This window comes from Syngnathus leptorhynchus, chromosome 7, assembly GCF_054491065.1.
Source record: "Syngnathus leptorhynchus isolate UIUO chromosome 7, UIUO_Slep, whole genome shotgun sequence".
Lineage (NCBI taxonomy): Eukaryota > Metazoa > Chordata > Actinopteri > Syngnathiformes > Syngnathidae > Syngnathus > Syngnathus leptorhynchus.
Window position 1 is genome coordinate 12,835,213 of NC_141201.1, and position 26,011 is coordinate 12,861,223.

General features: G+C 46.1%; 1 protein-coding gene across 1 annotated transcript in view; it reads right to left on the reverse strand.

Moving 5' to 3' along the window:
• The window catches only part of appbp2 (amyloid beta precursor protein (cytoplasmic tail) binding protein 2), a 134,090-nt gene that overhangs the window by 89,829 nt on the left and 18,250 nt on the right, over positions 1-26,011 (reverse strand). Inside the window, 4 exon segments of the mRNA XM_085916750.1 lie at positions 100-189; positions 287-455; positions 10,473-10,596; positions 24,406-24,557. Coding sequence (XP_085772876.1) covers positions 100-189; positions 287-455; positions 10,473-10,596; positions 24,406-24,557 — 535 coding nt within the window.

Sequence of the window (26,011 nt, forward strand, 5' to 3'; positions counted from 1 at the left end):
ATTTGTCTGTTATAGTATGTACAGTAGATTCATTGGATTTCATGCATACATTTCACCCAAATTGTTAAATGCAAATACTAATATGAAGAACATTATAACCTTGGAAGCCTGGCGAAGGACATCGATGACTACTTTAACTGGCAGCCCTGGAATAATTTCCTTCATGGCCTCGACACACCATCTGTATGCCTGGGACAAAGTTAGTTAGGAATGGGGTACACATTTCTCAGCAGTATTAGACAATACAATTGGATAATTGTTCTCAGAAAGTGTAGATAAACTATACCTCATCATAATGGCTTTTAGCAAAAAGCAAACCACAAAACTCTCCATACAATGCTGCCTTGTTGGCCTCATGGCCATGTTTGGCTAATTTTTCCATATGCGACTGAGCAAGCTTGAAGGTCTCTTCCCCCAGATGGAACTTACAATTACCATTGCGCACATGAAGAATCCTAGGGAGGGGGGGAGGGAGAGAGAGAGCGAGAGACAAAGTACTCAATTACGAACACAATGGGGTCATAACAATAATCCATCTTGTTTAGCAGCACCTTTGTAGACTCCCAAAACACTTAAAATCTTTCAGCTAGGGGTCGCTACAGCAAATCAATCATGTCCATATCACTCTGTCCTGTGTATCTTCCTCTGTCACACCAATCACCTGCATCTCCTCTTGCACCACTTCCAAAAACATCCGCTTTGGCCTCCTTCTCCTCTTGCCTGGTGGATCCATCCTCAGCATCATTCTCCCTATTCACCCCACGTCTCTCATCAGCACATGTCCAAACCATCTCAATCTCGCCTCTCTGACTTTGTCTCCAAACCATCCCACGTGGGCTGGCCCTCTGATATGTTCATTATAATCCTGTCCATCCAACATACGTGGTTGCACGACTTCCTTGTAGACTTTCCCCTTCACTCTTGCAGATATTCTTCAGTCACAAATCACTCCTGCCACCCTTCTCCACCCCGCTAGTTAATGTGTGCTCATGTGTATGATGTGGCTCTTTGCGGTAACACAGTAAAAAATGTGGCTCTTAGTCTCTGACTGGTCGGCCACCCCTGGTATAGTTGATCACTTCACATGTTATTTTCACTTTAAACCACACGAGGGCGCTCTAAACCTGTGGAATAATTGGAGCCGCAACTGACAATGAGTCTGACCTCAGCGCCACATGTACTTACAAAGTCAGAAGGGGCGTTGTTTATAAGTGACATGGAGGACAAAGACTTCAATGGATTTAATGATTTGGAGTGACACGGATGGTTCGATAAAATTGTTATTTATGTTACAGTTATTTGATATATAGTTTATATATAGCAGTGACGTGTGGTGAGGTTCATGACTGGGGAGGCACTGATGTCATTCCCCCATTAAAATTTGTCCAACACCTAACCGTGTCACAAAAAGGTTGGGAAACGCTGCTCTAGAGTAGCTTATTCATTATTTAATTTGAACTATTTTAATTAAAATCTCATATCAGCAGTCCACACATAACACTCAATAAAGCACATGGAGTCAAAAACTTGTTTTCGATCGTGCGTACCACTCCGTTTGAAAAGACATGCTCCTAAGTCCCGTTGTCCGAATCAGACATTTTAACTCTGGAGTTGCTCTTCCTTTTCTGATGACTGTTGGAATAATCTCGGGAAAGCCTTGGCCTGCCAGACCTGGAGGCCTCATCTTTTACGAGTTTACGATTCTCCTTTGAACTAAGTACTTCCTATTCAGTTCAATGTCTTTTGATCCCCGTCAGCGTTATGTATCCTTCCTGTCCTTATGTTACTTTTGTGTTTGTTTTTGTAAGAGGTCTTCACTAACAATGAGCAAAGCTTCTTTGCATAGGCGAGATGTCCTTTGTTTAGTTCAAAGAGACTTCATTCATTTTAGGTAAATGTAGCTTTGATTCATAGATTGTTGTCGATAGGAACTGTTTTTCTTTGTAAAATGTTATATACAGTTTGAAGTAGTCAGATATAAGTTATCCCATATTTCCTCAATGCTTGTTTAAGGAACTGTATATCAGTTACCTCACATTTACTTAATATGTGTTGAAATGTTTAGGTCGGACTATCATCCCATCCATCCATCCATCCATCCATCCATCCATCTTCTTCCGCTTATCCGGGGTCGGGTCGCGGGGGCAGCAGCTTTAGGAGGGACTCCCAGACCTCCCTCTCCCCAGCCAATTCATCCAGCTCATCCCGGGGGATCCTAAGGCGTTCCCAGGCCAGCCCAGAGACATAGTCTCTCCAGCGTGTCCTGGGTCGTCCCCGGGGTCTCCTACCGGTGGGACATGCCCGGAACACCTCCCCAGGGAGGCGTCCAGAAGGCATTCTGATGAGATGCCCGAGCCACCTCATCTGGCTCCTCTCAACGTGGAGGAGCAGCGGCTCTACTCAGAGTCTCTCCCGGATGACCGAGCTTCTCACCCTATCTCTAAGGGAGAGCCCGGAACCCCTGCGGAGGAAACTCCTTTCGGCCGCTTGTATCCTGGATCTCGTTCTTTCGGTCACGACCCATAGCTCGTGACCATAGGTGAGGGTAGGGGCGTAGATTGACCGGTAAATCGAGAGCTTCGCCATTTGGCTCAGTTCTCTCTTCACCACGACGGACCGGTACAGAGTCCGCATTACTGCCGACGCTGCACCGATCCACCTGTCGATCTCGCGCTCCATCCTGCCCTCACTCGTGAACAAGACCCCAAGATACTTGAACTCCTCCACTTGGGGCAGGATCTCATCCCCGATCCGGAGAGGGCATTCCACCCTTTTCCGACCGAGGACCATGGACTCGGATTTGGAGGTGCTGACCCTCATCCCGACCGCTTCACACTCGGCTGCGAACCGCTCCAGTGAGAGCTGGAGATCACGGCTTGAAGAAGCCAACAGCACCACGTCATCTGCAAAAAGCAGTGACGCGATGCTGAGGTCCCAAAACCGGACCCCCTCAACGCCTTGGCTGCGCCTAGAAATTCTGTCCATAAAAATTATGAACAGAATCGGTGACAAAGGGCAGCCTTGGTAGGCCTAGTTACTCATTATTATTATGTGTTGTGTTAGTTTATTAAGAAGATAAACTTAGCAAAGGTTTAGTTGCATTGTTTCACAGGAAAGCGCCATTGAACGTGTTTCAAGTTATCTGATCACAGTCGAGGAGGAGTCGGCCAACCATGGAGAAGGGAAGGGAACAGACTTTGCAAGTCCGGAGCGGGGGTGATGGGCCGACAATTAAATGCTAAATCACACCACACTACATTCCTTAGCTAATCAGCGTTGCTACAGCCACTATCTCCCCTCCCTTTAGTGTAGCAACGCTTCTGTAACCAGGGCAACCAAAACATTAAAAAGAGGAGTTCGCAGAGTTGGGACTCAGAATTGATGGAGATTGTAACTGAGCTTCCTTTTTCTATCGTTCTCCTCGCGAGTAAACTTATCCTGGTTGTCTTCTCCTCTTTGTTCTAGCGGGTGATTTCATGTCTGATCATATTTAGACCTGACATTTATTGTCGATACACCTGTGGATTCCAGCTGGCGACAGCAGAGATCCAGAAGGACTTGCCGCGGCAGGAATTCCCTAAGTGGACTCCTAAAATCCTTTTCAAGGGCTGGTTGTCTGCTCGTCAGCTGGGATCTGAAGGTTGAAGGCAGTCTGAGGTGCAGAGGTGAAGAGAACCAGGGGGTGTTTTTTTTTTTTTTTTTAAAGAGTCGGCCGAGGGCTTGTCGTGCCCTATAAAAGTCCTAGAACAGAACAGAAAAGTCCGTCTAAAGGTACCAAGATTTGTTAATATAGCCACAGTGTTTGAACAGAGATGTTCTGTCTAACTGCATAGCCTGTCAACATCGGCAGCCGTGTGATTACGCAATCCTCAGAGGAGGCTAGACAGGAAGTTAGCTCCTGCGAGCGAAACCTCTTCGGTTTTAAAATAACTATAAAAATTCCACGATTTTGGTTCAAAATGATACAAAATTATTGAAATTAAAAGGAAAATGACTTTATAATAAAAACAATTGCATTTGTTTTTCCCCTTTTCATGATGGCAGGGTTGCCTCATCTGACCGCACGTCCCTGATATATACAATAATCAAAAAAATTAAAGGAACAGTTTTTTATCAGGGTATGGCATGAATTCAATTACACTTTTCTGATAAGGTTTTGGTCAGGCACGTGGCAGAGGGGGTTGTAAATCACTTTCAGCTGCATTGGTGTTAATGGAATTAACAACGTACACAAGAGGGGCAACAACGAGATGGTCCCCAAAACAGGACTGGTTTTGCAGGTGGAGACCATTTCAAGCTCCTCCCTCTTGATCTTTTTTAACTGTTTTTCCACAAGTGTTGGCTTTAGCAAGAGTCATTATCACGACTGGAAGCATGAGGCGATTTCTTAACCCTCCTGAAGTTGCGCAGATTGTCCAACTCCTCCAGGATGACACATCCATGTGTGCTGTTGCTGTTCAAGATTTTATGTGACTCCCAGTACAATCTCCAGAGCATGGAGGAGATTCCAGGAGAAAGGCAGTTACTCTCGGAGAGCTGCACAGGGCCGTAGACGGTCCTCATCCCATCAGCAGGACCGATATCCGCTGCTTTGTGCAAGGAGGAACAGGTTGAGCACTGCTCGAGCCCTACAGAATGACCTTCAGCAGGCTACTGGTGTGAATGTTTTTGCCCAAACAGTCAGAAACAGACTTCACGAGGGTGGCCTCAGGGCACAACGTCCTGTAGTGTGCCCTATGCTCACTACTCAGCACCGTGGAGCTCGATTGGCATTTGCCATAGAACACCAGAATTGGCCAGTCCGCCACTGGCGCCCTGTGCTTTTCACAGATGAGAGCAGGTTTACCCTGAGCACCTGTGATAGACGTGAAAGGGTCTGGAGAAGCCAAGGTAAGCGCTATGCTGCCTGCAACATCAGTCAGCATGACCGGTTCGGTGGTGGGTCAGTGATGGTCTGGGGAGGCATTTCCATGGAGGGACGAAGAGACCTCTACAGGCTAGAGAACGGCAGTCTGACTGCCATTAGGTATCGTGATGAAATCCTTGCACCCATGGTCAGACCCTACGGTGGTGCAGTAGGTCCTGGGTTCCTCCTGATCCACGACATTCTCGGCCTCATGTGTCAAGAGTATGCAGACAGTATCTGGAGGATGAAGGAATTGACACAATTGAATGGCCCTTACGATCACCTGATCTAAACCAGATAGAACACCTTTGGGACATAATGTTTCGGTCCATCAGACGCTGCCAGGTTGCTCGTTAGACTTTGCAGGAGCTCACTGATGCCCTTAGACAGATCTGGGAGGACATCCCACAAGACACCATCCGTCGTCTCATTAGGAGCATGCCGCGACGTTGTCAAGCATGCATACAAGCATGTGGGGGCTACACAAGATATTAAAAAGAGTTTTGAATAGCAGATATTGAATTTAGGCAAAATGGACGAGCCTGCCACATCATTTTTTCACTTTGATTTTTGGGGTGTCTATATACTGAGCCCTCTGTAGGCTGAAAACTTTGATTTCCATCAAAAGATGTGACATCCTTTTGTTCCTGAGACATTAAACTGTCCATATCAGTATAGATATCCAACTTTTTTTTTTCACCATTGAAATCTGATGTGTTTTCAAAGTGTTCCTTTAATTTTTTTGAGCAGTGTCGTTACATCGGTCTGTGGAAGTTTTTGAACCGCAGTTGACAATGACTCCGATGTCAGCGCTCATGTACTTCTGGAGTCACCAGCAGTGTTTTTTTAAGTGACACAGAGGACGAAGATTTTGATGGATTTAATGATTTGGAGTGGCACGGATGGTTCGATAAAATTGTTATTTATGTAATAGCTATTTGATATACCAGGGGTGTCCAAACGTTTTCCAAGGAGGGCCAGATTTGATAAAGTGAAGGCGCCCGGGGGCCAATAGTACAAATATTTCATACAAATACAGTTATACAACAAATTTCATTGTCCCAATTGTCTTTATTTTTAAGTGACAAAATAACCAAATATAAGCCACTCAGGCAGATGTGAACTCTAAAAACACAAATTCTGCCTTTCATTCATCGCTGAAGGGTCAGATAACATTGAACAAACTGCAGGAAATACCTTAAATTTACATGAGTTTAAAAATTATTTTTGCCTCATGAACATTTTAAACAAGAGTTATAAGTAATGCAAAGTTGTCTGTTATTATTAAAACTTAAAACAAGTAAATTTTGCTCGTCATTTGCAGTATTATTCAGAAATAATTTGTGTCACATCTTCAGGTTCATAACATCAACAGTATTAACAAGACCACTTTGTAATATTTAATATTAAGTAATATTTACATTTGATTTACTTTTGACTCACAGCCAGCCGTGCGTGAAGAATGGCTGTTGTGATGCCAGTTCAGCTTGGAGCTGCTTCATTTTCTCAGCGCGGTCACTCCCTGTTAGCTTGTCGTATGTATTAGCATGTTTAGTCTGATGGTGTCTCTTTAGGTTGAAATCCTTAAACAAGGCAACCATCTCTTTAGAAATTAGACAAACACAATTGTCTTAATTTTCAGTGAAGAAGTAACGTAAAACCCATTTCTCTTGAAAGCGACGGCCCTTAATGTCAACTTGTTTTGTTTTTTTTGCAGTCGCCATAGCAGAAATGAGCAGAGAGGCATGGTGCTAGGTAATAGGAGGAATTACAGTTTCAAGTTTTATGATTTTTTTTTTTTTTTCAGTTTGAAAGTGTAGGCGGGCCATAAATAATACATTATAAGACCGAAGCTGCGGGCTGTATGAAATCTGACCGGGGGCCGTATTTGGCCCGCGGGCTGGACTTTGGACATGCCTGATATATACAATGGGGCAAAAAAGTATTTTGTCAGCCAACAAATGTGCAAGTTCTCCCACTTACAAGATGAAAGATGTCTATAATTTTCATCATCGGTACACTTCAACTATGGGAAACAAAATAAATTTAAAAAATCCAGAAAATCACATTGTCAGATTTTTAAAGATTTTATTTGCAAATTATGGTGGAAAATAAGTATTTGGTCAATAACAAAAGTTATTACCAATACTTTGTTATATACCCTTTATTGGCAATGAGGCAAGTCTTATTGGCAAGTCTTCACAAGGTTTTCTCACACTGTTGCTGGTATTCCGCCGTGCAGATTTCCTCGAGAGCAGTGATATTTTGGGGCCGTCGTTGGGCAACATGGATTCTCAACTCCCTCCAAAGATTTTCTATGGGGTTGAGATATGGAGACTTGCTAGGCCACTTTAAGTCCTTGAAATGCTTCTTACGAAGCCACTCCTTTGTTGCCCGGGCGGTGTGTTTGGGATCATTGTCATGCTGAAAGACCCAGCCACGTTTCATCTTCAATGCCCTTGCTGATGGAAGGAGGTTTTCACTCAAAATCCCATGACACATGGCCCCATTAATTCTTTACTTTCCACGAATCAGTCGTCTTGGTCCCATTGCAGAAAAACAGCCCCAAAGCATGTTGTTTTCACCCCCATGTTTCACAGTAGGTATGGTGTTCTTTGGATGCAACTATGCATTCTTTCTCCTCCAAACACGACGAGTTGAGTTGTTACCAAAAAGTTCTATATTGGTTTCATCAGACCAGATGACATTCTCCCAATCCTCTTTTGGATCATCCAAAAGCTGTCCAGCAAACTTCAGGCAGGCCTGGACATGTACTGGCTTAAGCAGGGGGACACATCTGGCACTGCAGGATTTGAGTCCCTGGCGACGTAGTCTGTTACTGATGGTAGTCTTTGTTACTTTGGTCCCAGCTCTCTGCAGGTTATTTACGAGTGTGTTTTGAGGATTTTTGTTCAACGTTCTAGTTTTAATTTTGACCCGACAGGGTGAGATATTCCGTGGAGCCCCACAATTGATTTATTCAGACCAACCTGCTTGCCTATTGGAGATATAGTCTTCCCTGGCTGGTGCAGGTCTACAATTCTTTTTCTGGTGTACTTTGACAGCTCTTTAATCTTGGCCATTGTGGCCCAGCGACAGCCCCAAAACATCACTGCTCTAGATGAGATCTGCATGGAGGAATGGGCCAAAATACCAGCAACAGTGTGTGGAAAACCTTGTGAAGACTTACAGAAAACGTTTGACCGTACCGTAATTTTCGGACTATAAGTCACGTTTTTTTTTTCATAGTTTGGGTGGGGGGGCGACTTATACTCAGGAGCGACTTATATGTGAATTTTTTCACAAATTAAAAAATCTGCGATGTAGTGAAACCGCGATAAACGAACCGCGATGTAGCAAGGGATTACTGTCATTCGAACTGCAAGTGACGTCAGCAGCGCGGCAGTTGTTTACATAAGGATAAAGGATTCGATCACGGGATGACGAAGATGATAAAGGGCCCCACGTTTGAAGGATTTAATGATTTGGAGTGACAAGGTTTGAAAAACGTATTTATGTTATAGTTATTTGATATATTTTATTTCGTGTAGCAACTTGAAAATTTTTTTATCGTTACAGTTCAGTAGTTGTTGGCTCGTTGAACTCTTGTTTTGTTAAATAAAGAGCCGTTTACCAAATCCACGTCTTTCCTGGTACTTTGTTAACGCTACAATATAGTTATATACTAGATCTGTGCGGCGCGCGCGCGCGGCGTTGTTGACATAAAGGACGAGGAATTTGATTGATGGATTTAATGATTATGAGTGACACACATGGTTTGATAATATTGTTGTTATATGATAGTTCTTTGATATATACTTTATATATCGTTATATGGGTCTGTGGAATAGGGCGGCTTGGTGGTACACTGGGTAGCACGTCCGGCTCACAGTTAGGAGGGTGTGGGTTCGATTCCACCTTCGACCCTCCCTGTGTGGAGTTTGCAGGTTCTCCCCGAGCCCGCATGGGTTTTCTCTGGGCACTCCGGTTTCCTCCCACATCCCAGAAACATGCTTGGTAGGCCGATTGAGCACTCTAAATTGCCCCTAGGTGTGAGTGCGAGTGCGGATCGTCTCTGTGTGCCCTGCGATTGGCTGGCAACCGGTTCAGGGTGATCCCCCGCCTGCTGCCCGATGACGGCTGGGATAGGCTCCAGCACGCCCGCGACCCCCGTGGGGACTAAGCGGTTCAGAAGATGGATGGATGGGTCTGTGGAATAATTAGAAATGCAACTTACAACGGGTCCAACGTCAGCAGCGCCTACACGGCCGCATGCGCGGCAATGTTTACATAAAGGATGACCGATGGATTTAAGGAATTGGAGTGACACAGATGGTTTGATAAACATGTTATTTATGTAATACTTAATTGAATAACTCTGAATTTTACGTCAGGCCCGTTCTCAGCTCTTCGTTTGTGTTTATGTCACGTTAGCATACCTATCGTTTAGCCTGTTGTTGCTCGTTCATGTCTGTTCTTGGTGTTGGATTTTGACAAATAAATTTGCCCCAAAAGTGCAATTTATACTTTGGTGCAACTTAGATATGTTTTTTTTTTCACTTTATTGTGCATTTTATGGCTGGTGCGACTTATAGTCCGAAAATTACGGTAAATGACATGTAAATGTCATTTCATAAAAGGTTTAGTAGGTCGTAAAGCATGGATATTAAAAAAAAAAAAGCTTTTTGAAAACAAATGCATTTATTAACAGCATTAAAAACACATTTCACCCAAAAACTACTATCGGTGATTCTCATTAAATAAGACACTGTTATTATGAATAACAGTTTCCATCACTTCAGTGCCTGCAGGTCAGATTTATGAAAGATGTCTAGCTAATGAGGCGAAATCACATAAACAGCAAACATTTTAACCAAATACAATCATCTTGAAGAATCAGTGAAAGACTACATCTTAATAAAGTAATAAAGAAATCACAACGGCAACACGGCGACAGATATCTGAAAATCAGAGCAGAGCTTTAACTCACAAACACCTGGTGACAGAGGAGAGAAAACGGGAAGCACTTCTTTAAAGTCAGCCTTAAGAACTTTAAAAGTTAAGATTAGTCGCAAACAGGGCATCAATGTCCTTGAGCATGATTACAGGTGAAGGTTTACACTTTAGCGTAAAACTTTATCTGAAAGCTCAGTGCGGGAATTACGGGAATGCTGACGTCACAGCCCACACTCAAAATTCGGCACTGATAGATATAAGAGTGTGGAGTGTGCCCATGTCTATTTTAGGCCTTAGAATCACTGGGAGGGGAAGACAATGTTTTTACCCAAATATTTAAAATTAAGATAAATTTGAGTTATAACATTAATATTGTGATACCACAATATTTTTGCCCACAGATATCAAGCTGTCAGAATCTATTGGCTAATGCCTACTGGCAACCAATCAACCATCTATAATGTGTTTACTTCCACAGTACCAATACTATCTTATTAAGGATTCAATTGTGAGAAAAACTGAATTCCTTGATCAATATGGGCGAGCAAATCTTCAGTCATGGAAATATTTCTTAAGTAAAACATGTTATACAGTTAAAAGTGACACTGACCTGACACAACATTCGATTGCTCTGTAACAGTGTGGCACATCACTGTAGGGCGCACAGAGCTGCAAGCAGGAAAGAAACACTTTCTCAGCATCTCCATACCAGCCAGCGTCAGACAAGAATCCCCCTAAAATAAACACATTAGAGGTGTAGATTTAGCTAAACAAAACAAAATTTGCATTGACCAGCATGGTTTTGTTCTGTTTTCATGCTGGTCTTGGACCAGCAGCAATACCAAATCGAAAAACAGCCATGATTCAAACATCCCTAACCTTCAGTCACTGGGCACCCTATACTACCAGCTGAGCCACAGCCACCAAGCCACATCAACATGCCTGAGCTGCTGGTATGAAGTGACACCGTCTGGTCACCAGTTATGACGGGCAGGGCCCCAGCGACAGTTCATACAGCAGGTAACGTAGCGCTTTGTGTATGAATAACGTCAGCATGAACAGACCCTCATCATGGAAAATGCTGGAAGAAATGCATAAAAGCAACAACGAAAGAGAGACTGAGAAAGTGTGTGGCGAAGTATATCTGATCCTATTCCAATTGGGCACCGAGGAGGAAGACTTAGATGGTTTCAGTGCACAGGAGGAAGATGAAGACGACAGCTCTCAGTGACTTTTACTGGTATGTTTGTTTAACCAGCCTTGTTAGAGCTGTGCTACCGTGTTGTTACCACCGCGTATCAGTGGCTTTTACCGGTATGTTTTTTTATCCAGCTTATTAGTGGTGTGTTACTTCCGTGTTGCTGTGGTCTTGCTGCCGCGTCACAGGCAGCGTTTGGAAAGAAATGTTTTAGTATGTTATTTAAACTTTAAAAAGGCTTTCTGTGTACCGTCTTTCTTAGTAAATAACTCGCGTGCACGTGCAGCTTTTCGTACGGTGGGGCTGATTTATGGGGAAAAAAAAAAAGCACCCTAATTTTTCCTCATGAGGCTTATAATCAGGTGAGGCTTATAGTCCAGAAATTGCAATGCTGAAGGATTGCCTGCATGTTTGATTTGCAATGAGAAGTTGTCAAATAACAAGAGCAATTTTGAATGACATTTTCAGATAAAGCATGCTAAATTTGCTGCCAATGACCCAGTTGGAACTGAGAGGAGAGGTGCAATTGCAGTGCTGGTGGAGAAATTTGAGAACCTGAAAAACTGTTTCAAGAAGTGGATTGCATCTCCAAACTCTACTACTGCTGCAAGTTTTGTTGCAGCCCGGGAGATAATAAAGCGCGGAAAACCATTCACCGATGGCGAATACAAGAAGGATTCATTCATTAAAATGTCAGTGCCTATCTTCGGACTTCAAAAACAAAACCGAAATCATTAAGAAAATTAAAGACGTGCCTCTCTGCCAAAACAGTGAAAGAAATTAATTAAAATGGCAAACATTATCACCAATCAGTAAATCAAGGAGATCAATTCAGCTTTGAAAAAGCTTTCTCAAGTAGCTCTTCAGGTACGTGAACTCTAATGGGCCGCAAGAAGAAATGATCGATGATGATGATGATCGATGATGATATTTTGTTTCGTTTCAGTTGCTACCATGAATTGGACCGGTGAGCATTGCGCTTTCATTGTGGAAACATTTATCAAGAACGAATCTGCAACTGCAACACGAGTGTTCCGTTTGCGCTTCAGACTTGGTCGACATGATCCCGTAGCTACTTGCTCGAAACACGATTTTGTTATGAGTTACTAACTTCAGAGCCAGTGGATCAGCATTGAAACGAAAATCAACCGGCCGACCTCGCACCACCAGAACTCCAGAAAATGTGGCAGCGGTAAGACCAAAGTAACATTATTCGAAAACGAAACGAAAATGAAGCCAAACAAAACGGCATTGTTTTTCAAAAGCTTTTCAAAAATCAAAAATAAATGTTTCTGTTTCTTTAATTTATTTGCATTTTGTTAAACCTAAAAATGTGTCAGATCATTTCGCCGGAGTGACGCGCCCCCGCGGCCCAGCGCGAGCGCACCTGCACAAGACTTTTTTCCAAATTTCATTTTTAAAAACTGTATTGTATTTTCAAACATTTACCGGAATTTTTGGACTATAAGTCGCAGTTTTTTATGTGACTTTTTTCAAAAATTTTCAAAATTAAAAAAAAAAAAAAAAAAAAGGAAACCGCGATAAATGAACCGCAATGTAGCAAAGGATTGCTGTAATTTGAATTTCAAGTGACGTCAATAGCGCGGCGGTTGTTTACATAAAGGACAAACATTCAATCACAGGATGACGAAGGGCCCCACTTACTACCGGCATCATTAGCGGCTTTGTTTGTAAGTGACACAGAGGACGAAGAGTTTGAAGGATTTGATGATTTGGAGTGACACAGAAGGTTTAAAAACTATTATGGCTTTTACGCACGCCCGGTCCGACTCAACGGAGCTCTCTTTCACCGTGGATGGAAGTCGGGGGCCGCGCTCGGCCGGGTGGCTGTCCGGGGACGGTGGATGGGGCTCGGACATGGCTTTTACGCACGCCCGGTCCTATTCTATGGAGCTCTCTTTCCCCTCCGTGGCTGGAAATGCCACCTCTGGGGATGGAAGTCCACGCCGCCGCACGCCTGGAAGTCGACTTTGTTAACGCTACAATATAGTTACATACTACATCTGTGGAATAACGACGAGGCTGACGTCAGGGCGCACCTGCGGCGTAGTTGACAAAGGACAAGGAATTTGATTGATGGATTTAATGATTTGGAGTGACACAGATGGTTTGATAATATTGTTGTAATATGATAGCTATTTGAAATATACTTTATACATTGTTATATGAGTCTGTGGAATAATTAGAAATGCAACTCACGAGTCCGACATCAGCGGCTCGGCACATATGCATTGTTTACATAAAGAACGATCTATGGATTTAATGAATTGGAGTGACACAGATGGTTTATAAACGTGTTATTTATGTAATAGTTATTTGAATAACTCTGAATGTTACGTCAGGCCCGTTCTCAGCTCTTCGTTTGTGTTTATGTCACGTTAGCATACCTATCGTTTAGCCTGTTGTTGCTCGTTCATGTCTGTTCTTGGTGTTGGATTTTGTCGAATAAATTTCCCCCAAAATGCGACCTATACTCCAGAGCGACTTATATGTTGTTTTTCACGTTATTGTGCATTTTATGGCTAATGCGACCTATATTCCGGAGCGACCTTTAGTCCGGAAAATACGGTAAACATTTTAAAGTGTAAATGTGTCACGGCTCCGCTTTGCTCTGGCGGTGCTGACCAGCTGACGCACCCTGGCAGTCCAGCGCGAGGGCATCCAGAGATTGCTCAGAGGCACGCCCTGCTGCTCATTGCCAGCCACTGTCCCAAATCCTGGACGACAGTGCTTTTTTTCTATGTGCGCGGTTAGGCTCACTGCCGTTGTCCCGACTGTTTCTGCATGGCGGTGCATTTTCCTTAGTGCGCGGCTATGTCACGTCTCCGCTCTCACCTTGCTGACTTATGGCATCATGTGCCCCCCCGCGCTAGACCTCTGAGGCGCACGTCACCAATATTGTCAGTCCTCACAGTTTTGTCTGTTTTGACACGCATGCCAGGCACCTGATTCTTGTTTGCCTGACCCGCCGTGTCACGAGATGCCTGCACGATGCAAGCTGGCTGACCGGCTCGTCATTTTAAAATGTAAACATGCAACGGCTTCGCTCTGCTCTTGCTGTACTGACCAGCTGTCGCGCCCCCGCTGCTCAGCGCGAGGGAATCTGCACAAGACTTTTTAGAATTTTATGACAGGCACCCAGGACGACCCCATCGGGAGCAGTTCTACTCCGCTTGGCAATCAAGGAGCGGAGAAGTGATAGTATGTGTGTAATGAAGTGCAAGTCTGCGGTGCTGCTAATATGTTGACGCAGACGGAGTGAATGAAGTGCGGGAGGTTGAGATAAAATGTTGTTAGAACTGCTAAGCCAATCCACTGCAAAGACACAGATCAACATGTTCACATTGGCCATAAGTGTCATATGGGCAGACAAAGCCCTGCGCTACAAGTGACGCCGCAAAAATCCCGCGACCATCAGGGAGTCGCTGATGGTGTGGGGAGAAGAGATCTGTATGGAGGAATGGGCCAAAATACCAGCAACAGTGTGTGAAAACCTTGTGAAGACTTACCGAAAACGTTTGACTTCTGTCATTGTCAACAAAGGGTGTATAACAAAGTATTAATATGAACTTTTTTTATTGACCAAATACTTATTTTACACCATAATTGGCAAATAAATTCCTGAAAAATCAGACAATGTGATTTTCCGGATTTCTTTTTTCATTGCGTCTCTCTTAGTTGAAGTGTACCTATGATGAAAATTAAAGGCATCTCATCTTGTAAGTGGGAGGATTTGCACAATTGGTAACTGACTAAATACTTTTTTGCCCCACTGTATTTCCGGGACTTTGGCTCTTCGACCATGGTTAAGCACGTTTTGTGTTTATAAACTTTTATTTTGTCATCTTTAATTTATTTCAAGCTCGTTTTTTGACTCATGCCAAGCTATGTAGTTAGCTGAAATGTAAGGTCTGTAGGTTGTAGATATGTGATGTTTTTGAGAATTAAAAGACAGAGTGAGGTCCCAGAATGGTTTTATTTTGAAATATACTAGATCCACCTCGTATGCCGGCACCGGATTTCCTGTCTGAGTCGTGTAATTTCTTCAACATCATGGAAATATGCTTGCCGCTTCCTGAAAACATAGAAAGCCTGCGAAAGGCAAGTGAATGGCGGCGCACCGTAGCCAGTGTCAACCAATGCTTTTATTTCTTGCGGCGTTGGCTGATGACTGCGCCACAAGCGTTCCACACTCATTGTGAGTGAAGCGAAAGTACCTTCTCCATGTGTACAAAGGAGAAAGGTGGCTCGAGTAAAGAAGCGCCTGGTGCCAACCCCCACCTATCGTTGAAATATCAAATACTTATTTCGTCCATTGTATACCGTAATTTTCGAACTATAAGTCGTGGGTTTTTTCATAGTTTGGGTGGGGGGGGCAACTTATACTCAGGAGCGACTTACATGTGATTTTTTTCACAAATTTTCCAAATTAAAAAATCCACGATGTAATGAAACCGCGATAAACGAACCGCGACATAGCAAGGGATTACTGTCATTTGAACTGCAAGTGACGTCAGCCGCGGCGCAGCGGTTGTTTACATAAAGGACAAAGGATTCAATCACGGGATGACGAAGATGACGAAGGGCCCCACGTTTGAAGGATTGAATGATTTGGAGTGACACAAAGTTTGAAAAACGTATTTATGTTGTAGTTATTTGATATAATTTATTTCGTGTAGCAACTTGTACATGTTTTTATCGTTACAGTTCAGTAGTTGTTGGCTCGTTGAACTCTTGTTTTGTTAAATAAAGAACCGTTTACCAAACCCACGTCTTTCCTGGTACTTTGTTAACGCTACAATATTGTGATATACTAGATCAGTGCGGCGCGCGCGCAGCGTTGTTGACTTAAAGGATTAGGAATTTGATCGATGGATTTAATGATTTGGAGTGACACAGATGGTTTGATAATATTATTGTTATATGATATTTATTTGAAATATACTTTATATATCGTTATATGGGTCTGTGGAATAATTAGAAATTCAACTTACGAGTCCGACGTCAGCAGCGCGGCGCATACGCGGCATTGTTTTCATAAAGGACGATCGATATATTTTAATGAATTGGAGTAACACAGATGGTTTGGTAAACGTGTTATTTATGTAATAGTTATTTGAATAACTCTGAATGTTACGTCAGGCATGTTCTCAGCTCTTCGTTTGTGTATATGTCACGTTAGCATAGCATATCGTTAAGCCTGGTGTTGCTGGTTCATGTCTGTTCTTGGTGTTGGATTTTGACAAAATTGCCCCAAAAGTGGGACTTATACTCCGGTGCGAGTTGTATGTGTTTTTTTTCACTTTATTGTGCATTTTATAGCTGGTGCGACTTATACTCCGGAGCGACTTTTAGTCCTGAAATTACGGTACTTATTCATAAAATACAGTTGGTGAGCTAACTTTTTTTTTTTAACTAGTGCTAAAAATAAAGTGTAACGAGCAGTTTTTGACATTGAAATATGGAGGTACAGTACCCGTAGCCAAACTAGAGGCAACCCCTTGATTTTTACCACGATTCGTCAGAAAAGTTGATGAATCTAGCATTTGCTACCTTTGCAAGCATTCACTGCTTAGTGAGCATGACCTTGTCCAACTTAGCTATGGTCTACAACTGATTACTCAAGAACAGAAAAACGTTTTACTAAAAACCATTTTTCCTGTTGAAAGAAGAACGTGAATTCTTTCATTTGGTAGATTCCATGTGTATAAAATCTTAGGACAACTTAATATTTTGTGGGTCTTGAAAAATCTGTCAAAATGCTCTAAAATGGAAGGCACTCTAGTTGTCTTTTCAGGAAATAGCTTATTTATTGAATGAGCTAAAAATAGTTTTCATCATTTTGTCTCATGAAAAAAAAACCACATCCATCCATCCTCTTCCACTTATCCGGAGTTGGGTCGTGGGGGCAGCAGCTTTAGGAGGGACTCCCAGACTTCCCTCTTCCCAGCCACTTCATCCAGCTCATCCCGGAGGATCCAAAGGCGTTACCAGGCCAGCCGAGAGACATAGACTCTCCAGAGCGTCCTGGGTCGTCCACGAGGTTTCCTACCGGTGGGACATGCCCGGAACACCTCCCCAGGGAGGGGTCCAGGGGGCTTCCTGATGAGATGCCCGAGCCACCTCATCTGGCTTCTCTCAACATGGAGAAGCAGCGGCTCTACTCCGAGTCCCTCCCGGATGACTGAGCTTCTCACCCTATCTCTAAGGGAGAGCCCGGACACCCTGCCGAGGAAACTCATTTCGGCCGCTTGTATCCAGGATCTCGTTCTTTCGGTCACGACGCAAAGCTTGTGACCATAGCTGAGGGTAGGAGCATGGAACGACCGGTAAATTGAGAGGTTTGCCTTTTGGCTGAACTCTGTCTTCACCATGACGGACCGGTGCAGCGTCTGCAGTAATGCGGACGCTGTCGATTATCCTGCCCTCACTTGTAAATGAGACCCCAAGATACTTGAACTCCTCCACTTCAGGCAGGATCTCATCGCCGATCCGGAAAGGGCATTCCACCCTTTTCCGACCGAGGACCATGGACTCGCACTTGGAGGTGCTGACCATCATCTTGACCACTTCACACTTGGCTGCGAACCTCCCCAGTGAGAGCTGGAGATCACGGCTTGAAGAAGCCAACAGCAACAAGTTGTCTGCAAAAAGCAGAGACGCGATGCTGAGGTCCCCAAACCGGACACCCTCAACGCCTCAGCTGCACCTAGAAATTCTGTCCATAAAAGTTATGAACAGAACCGGTGACAAAGGGCAGCGTTGGCGGAGTCCAACCCTCACTGGGAATGAATCCGACTTACTGCCAGAAATGCGGACCAAACTGACATCGCTGATACAGGGACCGAGCCGCCCTTATCAGATAAATAGATATAAAAAGAGATATTTTATTAGAGCGTCTTAAAGGTTGTGTTGGTATTTCGGGGTCAGCACTAGGCTGGGTTCATTCATATCTATCAGACAGGACGCACCGAGTGGTCCATGGCAATGCGTCCTCTGAGCTCTATAAAGTTACGTGTGGTGTCCCACAGGGATCGGTACTAGGACCAATTCTATTTAATATTTGTATGACTCCGCTTGGGGACATAATACGTAAACATAATATTAGTTTTCAATGTTACGCGGATGACACCCAATTATATATGCCGTTATCAATGACAGATCCGCGGGACTGTTGTAATCTTGAGGCATGCCTTGCGGAGATCAAGCAATGGATGTCTCTCAACTTCCTTCGTCTGAACCCAGATAAAACTGAGATGTTGATAATTGGTCCAGCTCGTTATCAACATTTATTTAAGGAAACCACTATATCTTTAGATAACTGTACTATCACTCAGAGTGATACTGTAACTAATCTCGGGGTAATATTTGACCAGACGCTCTCCTTTCACCCCTCCGTGAGTCGTCACCTTATCGTGGTGGAGGGGTTTGCATGCCCCTTTGATCCTAGGAGCCATGTTGTCTGGAGCTTCATGCCCCTGGTAGGGTCACCCATGGCAGAAGGGTCCTAGGTGAGGGGCCAGACAAAGCACGGCTCAGAAGACCCCTTATGAGGAATAAAATATATGGATGTCGTTTTCCCTCGCCCGGACGCAGGTCACCGGGGCCCCTCTCTGGAGCCAGGCCTGGAGGTGAGGCTCGAAGGCGAGCGCCTGGTGGCCGGGCCTTCGCTCATGGGGTCCGGTCGGGCATAGCCCGAAAAGAAAACGTGGGTCCCCCTTCCAATGGGCTACCACCTATAGGAGGGGCCAAAGGGGTCGGGTGCATAGTGAGCTGGGCGGCGGCCAAAGGCGGGGACCTTGGCGGTCCGATCCCCGGCTGAGGAGACTGGCTCTAGGGACATGGAATGTCACCTCTCTGGTTGGAAAGGAGCCCGAGCTGGTGTGTGAGGCAGAAAGGTTCCGACTAGACATAGTCGGACTTGCCTCCAGACATAGTTTGGGCTCTGGTACAAGCCCTCTCGAGAGGAGCTGGACTCTCTACCACTCTGGAGTTGCCCACGGTGAGAGGCGTCGAGCAGGTGTTGGCACACTTATTGCCCCCCGGCTGGGTGCCTGCACATTGGGGTTCACCCCGGTGAGCGAGAGGGTAGCCTCCCTCCGCCTTCGGGTGGGGGGACGGGTCTTGACTGTTGTTTGTGTCTATGCGCCGAACGGCAACTCAGAGTACCCACCCTTCTTAGAGTCCCTGGAGGAAGTGCTGGAGAGCACTCCTTCTGGGGACTCCATCGTTCTACTGGGTGACTTCAATGCTCACGTGGGCAATGACAGTGAGACCTGGAAGGGCGTGATTGGGAGGAACGGCCCCCCCGATCTGAACCCGAGCGGTGTTCTGTTATTGGACTTCTGTGCTCGACACGGATTTTCTATAATGAACACCATGTTCAAGCATAAGGATGTCCATGTGTGCACTTGGCACCAGGACACCCTAGGCCGCAGTTCGTTGATCGACCTTGTAGTCGTGTCATCGGATTTGCGGCCGCATGTTTTAGACACTCGGGTGAAGAGAGGGGCGGAGCTGTCAACTGATCACAAGGTGGTGGGTTGGCTCCGATGGTGGGGGAAGATGCCGGTCCGACCTGGCAGACCCAAACGCTCTGTGAGGGTCTGCTGGGAACGTCTGGCAGAAACCCCTGTCAGGAAGAGCTTCAACTCCCACCTCCGGCAGAGCTTTTACCACGTCCTGGGGGAGGCGGGGGACATTGAGTCAGAGTAGACCTTGTTCCGCGCCTCCATTGTTGAGGCAGCCAACCGTAGCTGTGGCCGTAAGGTGTTTGGTGCCTTTCGTGGCGGCAATACCCGAACTCGCTGGTGGACACCGGCGGTAAGGGATGCCGTCAAGCTGAAGAAGAGTCCTATAGGGCCGTTTTGGCCTGCGGGACTCCGGACGCAGCTGACAGGTACCGGATAGCCAAGCGGAACGCGGCTTCGGCGGTTGCAGAGGCAAAAACTCGGGCGTGGGAGGAGTTTGGCGAGGCCATGGAGAATGACTTCCGGACGGCTTCGAGGAAATTCTGGTCCACCATCCGGCGTCTCAGGAAGGGGAAGCAGTGCACGGTCAACACTGTTTACAGTGGAGATGGTGTGCTGCTGACCTCGACTCGGGATGTCGTGAGTCGGTGGGGGGAATACTTCGAAGACCTCCTCAATTCCACCGACACGCCTTCCATCATGGAAGCAGGGCCTGAGGACTCTGAGGCGGACTCTCCAATCTCGGAGGTCGAAGTCACTGAGGTAGTTAAAAAACTCCTCGGTGGCAAGGCCCCCGCCCGGAGTTCTTAAAGGCTCTGGATGTTGTGGGGCTGTCATGGCTGACACGCCTCTACAGCATTGCGTGGACATCGGGGACGGTGCCTCTGGATTGACAGACTGGGGTGGTGGTTCCCCTCTTTAAGAAGGGGGACCGGAGGGTGTGTTCCAATTACAGGGGAATCACACTCCTCAGCCTCCCTGGTAAGGTCTATTCAGGGGTGCTGGAGAGGAGGATCCGTCGGGAGGTCGAACCTCGGATTCAGGAGGAGCAGTGTGGCTTTCGTCCTGGCCGTGGAACAGTGGACCAGCTCTACACCCTCGGCAGGATCCTCGAGGGTGCATGGGAGTTCGCCCAACCAGTCCACATGTGTTTTGTGGACTTGGAGAAGGCGTTCGACCGTGTCCCTCGGGAGGTTCTCTGGAGGGTGCTTCGGGAGTACGGGGTGCCGAACCAACTGATAAGGGCGGTTCGGTCCCTGTATCACCGATGCCAGAGTTTGGTCCGCATTTCCGGCAGTAAGTCGGATTGGTTCCCAGTGAGGGTTGGACTCCGCCAAGGCTGCCCTTTGTCACCGATTCTGTTCATAATTTTTATGGACAGAATTTCTAGGCGCAGCCGAGGCGTTGAGGGGGTCCGGTTTGGGGACCTCAGCATCGCGTCACTGCTTTTTGCAGATGACGTGGCACTGTTGGCTTCTTCAGTCCGTGATCTCCAGCTCTCACTGGAGCGGTTCGCAGCCGAGTGTGAAGCGGTCGGGATGAGGGTCAGTACCTCCAAATCCGAGTCCGTGGTCCTCGGTCAAAAAAGGGTGGAATGCCCTCTCCGGATCGGAGATGAGATACTGCCCCAAGTGGAGGAGTTCAAGTATCTTGTGGTCTTGTTCAGGAGTGAGGGCAGGATGGAGCGCGAGATCGACAGGCGGATCGGTGCAGCGTCGGCAGTAATGCGGACTCTGTACCGGTCCGTCGTGGTGAAGAGAGAGCTGAGCCAAATGGCAAAGCTCTCGATTTACCGGTCGATCCACGCTCCTACCCTCACCTATGGTCACGAGCTATGGGTCGTGTCCGAAAGAACGAGATCCAGGATACAAGCGGCTGAAATGAGTTTCCTCCGCAGGGTGTCTGGGCTCTCCCTTAGAAATAGGGTGAGAAGCTCGTTCATCCGGGAGAGACTCGGAGTAGAGCCGCTGCTCCTCCACGTTGAGAGGAGCCAGATGAGGTGGCTCGGGCATCTCATCAGGATGCCTCCTGGACGCCTCCCTGAGGTGTTCCGGGCATGTCCCACCGGTAGGAGACACCGGGGTCGACCCAGGACGCGCTGGAGAGACTACGTCTCTCGGCTGGCCTGGGAACGCCTTGGGATCCCCCGGGATGAGCTGGAGGAAGTGGCTGGGGAGAGGGAGGTCTGGGAGTCCCTCCTAAAGCTGCTGCCCCCGCGACCCGACCCCGGATAAGCGGAAGAAGATGAAGGTGAAGAAGGTGAAGCTCTCCTTTCAAAAGCACATTAAGAATATAACCAGTATAGCATTTTTTTACCTTCGTAATATTGCTAAGATTTGCCCAATCTTCTCGACCGGTGATGCGGAAATTATTATACTTGCATTTATCACGTTGCGCCTGAACTACTGAACTACTTCCCAAGTCCAGCATCAAAAGTCTACAGTTAGTACAAAACGCTGCTGCAAGGCTGCTCTCACGGACAAGAAAATTTGATCACATTACCCCAATATTAGCCAATTTACACTGGCTCCCGGTTCATTTAAGATGTGACTTCAAGGTTCTTCTATTAACCTATAAATCATTGCATGGCTTAGTGCCTTCATATCTCGTCGACTTAGTTGTTCCTTATGTTCCGTCTCGTAACCTTCATTCGCAAAACGCTAGTCTTTTAGGGACACCAAGGGCCAAGAAAATGTCTGCAGGGGCTAGAGCATTTTCTATTTGGGCTCCAGAGCTCTAGAATGCCCTACCAATGGATATTAGAACTGCTACCTAAGTAGAAACATTTAAGACACGTTTAAAGACATATTTCTATGATATGGCCTTTAATTAACCTGTAGTAGCCGATTCGGCTGGAGTTTGTTTTTGCTCCCTCTCCCCGACCCCACTCCCCCAAACACTCCCCGGCTGGGGAGGTGGTTAGGTGACACCCAAGCTGATGGCGGCTATCTAGATTCTCGTGGACCAATTCAGCATGAGGGAACTGCAGCGGATTACCCTCCTAGAGGACACTGCCAGGACAATCAAAGGCACCTCCGACAGCTCTTCGCTTTAGCCTGGACATCCACTTATTGATTTCCATATTATGTATTTTATGTGCCCTCTTTGCATCCATTGCAGCCTGGTGATCCTGAAAGGGGGATCCTTCCATCTGTGGTCCCTTCTCAAGGTTTCTCATGTTTCCCCTGGTAGGGGTTTTTGAGCTTTTCCTTGCCCTTTTGGGAGCCCAAGATCAGGGGATGCTTTGAGAATAATTGTCAATTGATTGTCTATGTGAAGCCCTTTGAGACTGCTTGTGATTTAGGGCTATACAAATAAACTTGACTTGACTTGATCAGTTGGCTCGGGCACCCCATACTCCCGAAGCACCCTCCACAGAACTTCCCGAGGGACAGAGTCAAAAACCTCCAAGTCCAAAAAACACGTGGACTGGTTGAGCGAACTCGCATGACCACTCAAGGATCCTACCGAGGGTGTAAAGCTGGTCCACTGTTACACAGCCAGGAAGACAGCCACACTGCTCCTCCTGAATCCGAGGTTTGACCTCCCGACGAACCAACCTCTCCAGCACCCCTGAATAGACCTTACCAGGGAGGCTGAGGAGTGTGATTCCTCTGTAGTTGGACCACACGCTCCGGTCCCCCTTCTTAAATAGGGGAAGCATCACCCCAGTCTGTGAATCCAGAGGTGCCGTCCCTGATGTCCACGCAATGTTGCAGAGGTGTGTCAGCCAGGACAGCCCCACAACATCCAAAGCCTTTAAGAACGCCGGGCGGATCTCATCCACCCCTGGGGCCTCTCCCCCGAGAAGTTTTTTCACTACCTCAGTGACTTCGAAAACCAGAGATTGGAGAGTCCACCTCAGAGTCTCCAGCCCCTGCTTCCACAATGGAAGGCGTGTCCGTGGAATTAGGGAGGTCTTCGAAGTATTCTCCCCACCAACTCCCAATGTCTCGAGTCAAGGTCAGCAGCACGCCATCTCCACTGTAAACATTGTTTATGGTGCACTGCTTCCCTCTCCTGAGACGCCGGATGTCGGACCAGAATTTCCTCGAAGCCATCCGAAAGTCGTTTTCCATGGCGTCGCCGAACTCCTCCCACGCCCGGGTTTTTGCTTCAGCAACCACCAAAGCCGCGTTCCGCTTGACCATCCGGTACCTGTCGCCTGATGGCCCAATAGGAGTCCTTCAGCTTGACGGCATCCCTTACCACCGGTGTTCACCAGCGGGTTCGGGGATTGTCACCACGACAGGCACCTTACGGCCACAGCTCCGGTCGGCTGCCTCAACAATGGAGGCACGGAACATGGTCCACTCGGACTCAATGTCCCCCGCCTTCCTCGGGACGTGGGAAAAGCTCTGCCGGAGGTGGGAGTTGAAGCTCTTCCTGATGGGGGATTCTGCCAGACGTTCCCAGCAGACCCTAACAGAGCGCTTGGGTTTGCCAGGTCGGACCGGCATCTTCCCCCACTATCGGAGCCAACCCACCACCAGGTGGTGATCAGGTGACAGCTCCGCCCCTCTCTTCACCAGTGTCCAAAACATGTGGCCGTAAATCCGATGACACGACTACAAATTCGATCATTAAACTGCGGCCTAGGGTGTCCTGGTGCCAGGTGCACACATGGACACCCTTATGTTTGAACATGGTGTTCATTATTGAAAGTCCGTGTCAAGCACAGAAGTCCAACAATAGAACACCGCTCGGGTTCAGATCAAGGGGGCCGTTCCTCCCAATCATGCCCTTCCAGGTCTCACTGTCATTGCCCACGCGAGCATTGAAGTCACTCTGATTTTTATGACCATACGGTAAACCACGTACAACAATAAACACCAAACTCCTCCATCACTTACCCAGCAGAAAGCCAAATTGGATCGCCTTGTCTTTCACATGAGCAGGAGAATCTGCAATGCAGGAGCAGCGGCGGCTGAATGAGTTGGCCAGCACTAATGTGACTTTTACCCCATGGTCCATCAAAGCCTGGACACAGTGGTGTAGAAGGTGCCTGGGATGCCAGTAGGAGGAGAAAAAATAATTTTCCATAGGAACAGACATTTAATAGCACATTTTAAGCCTTCATTAAAATAGATGAAAAACAACAGAGGTTAAAAATCATGTTTATATTAAAATGCCCTAGTGACGAAAGAAACATGTACAGTGTAATATCAATTAATTGATCCTGGACCCAACGCCTCAGCAGTCAAAGTCTGTTAGTTCCACAATTGGTTACAACTGTGCCACAGCACATTTAAACGGAGATATGGGACAATGAACAGACAGACTGATTCTCGTCTTCACTTCCGTCACTGACATACAGTAGATTTGAGCAGCCTCACTAGACTATGTGGGCAGGTGACTTTCCCACCAGAGGGTATATATAGAGATTCTATGGCTATGTTCACACTGCAGGTATTAATGCTCAATTTGGATTTTTTGGCGACATCCGATTGTTTCGTATAACGGTTCACATTCTATTTTTAAATGTGACCTCAGTCTGGTGTGTGTAAATAGGCATCACCAAGTAACCCGCATGCACAGAGGAAAGGGAAGGCATTCACAACGTAGTACATCTGAGTAAATATGAAATAGCGAGCAGGTGCCACAGGCTTAAATTTTTAATATCTCATATCCACAGAGGGGCAATTTGGGAAGAGGTGGAAATACAGTATTTTGGAAGAATGAGGCGAGGGTTTCTGATCACATTTCATGGGGACGTCACCTAAAATGGCATCATACTATTGCCACGTGTAATAAATTAACTGTCTACCCCGCTGAATTACCGTAATTTTCAGACTATAAGTCGCGGTTTTTTTTCATAGTTTGGGTGGGTGGGGGGGCGACTTATACTCAGGAGCAACTCTTATGTGATTTTTTTCAAAAATTTTCAAAATTAAAAAATCCGCGATGTGAAACCGCGATAAACGAACCGCGATGTAGCAAGGGATTACTGTCATTTGAACTGCAAGTGACGTCACCGGTGCCACGCCGCCGTTGTTTACATAAAGGACAAAGGATTCGATCACGGGATGACGAAGATGACGAAGGGCCCCACGTTTGAAGGATTGAATGATTTGGAGTGACACAAAGTTTGAAAAACGTATTTATGTTGTAGTTATTTGATATAATTTATTTTGTGTAGCAACTTGTACACGTTTTTATCGTTACAGTTCAGTAGTTGTTGGCTCGTTGAACTCTTGTTTTGTTAAATAAAGAGCCGTTTACCAAACCCACGTCTTTCCTGGTACTTTGTTAACGCTACAATATTGTGATATACTAGATCAGTGCGGCGCGCGCGCAGCGTTGTTGACTTAAAGGACTAGGAATTTGATCGATGGATTTAATGATTTGGAGTGACACAGATGGTTTGATAATATTCGTGTAGCAAATTGTATATGTTTTTATCGTTACAGTTCAGTAGTTGTTGGCTCGTTGAACTCTTGTTTTGTTAAATAAAGAGCC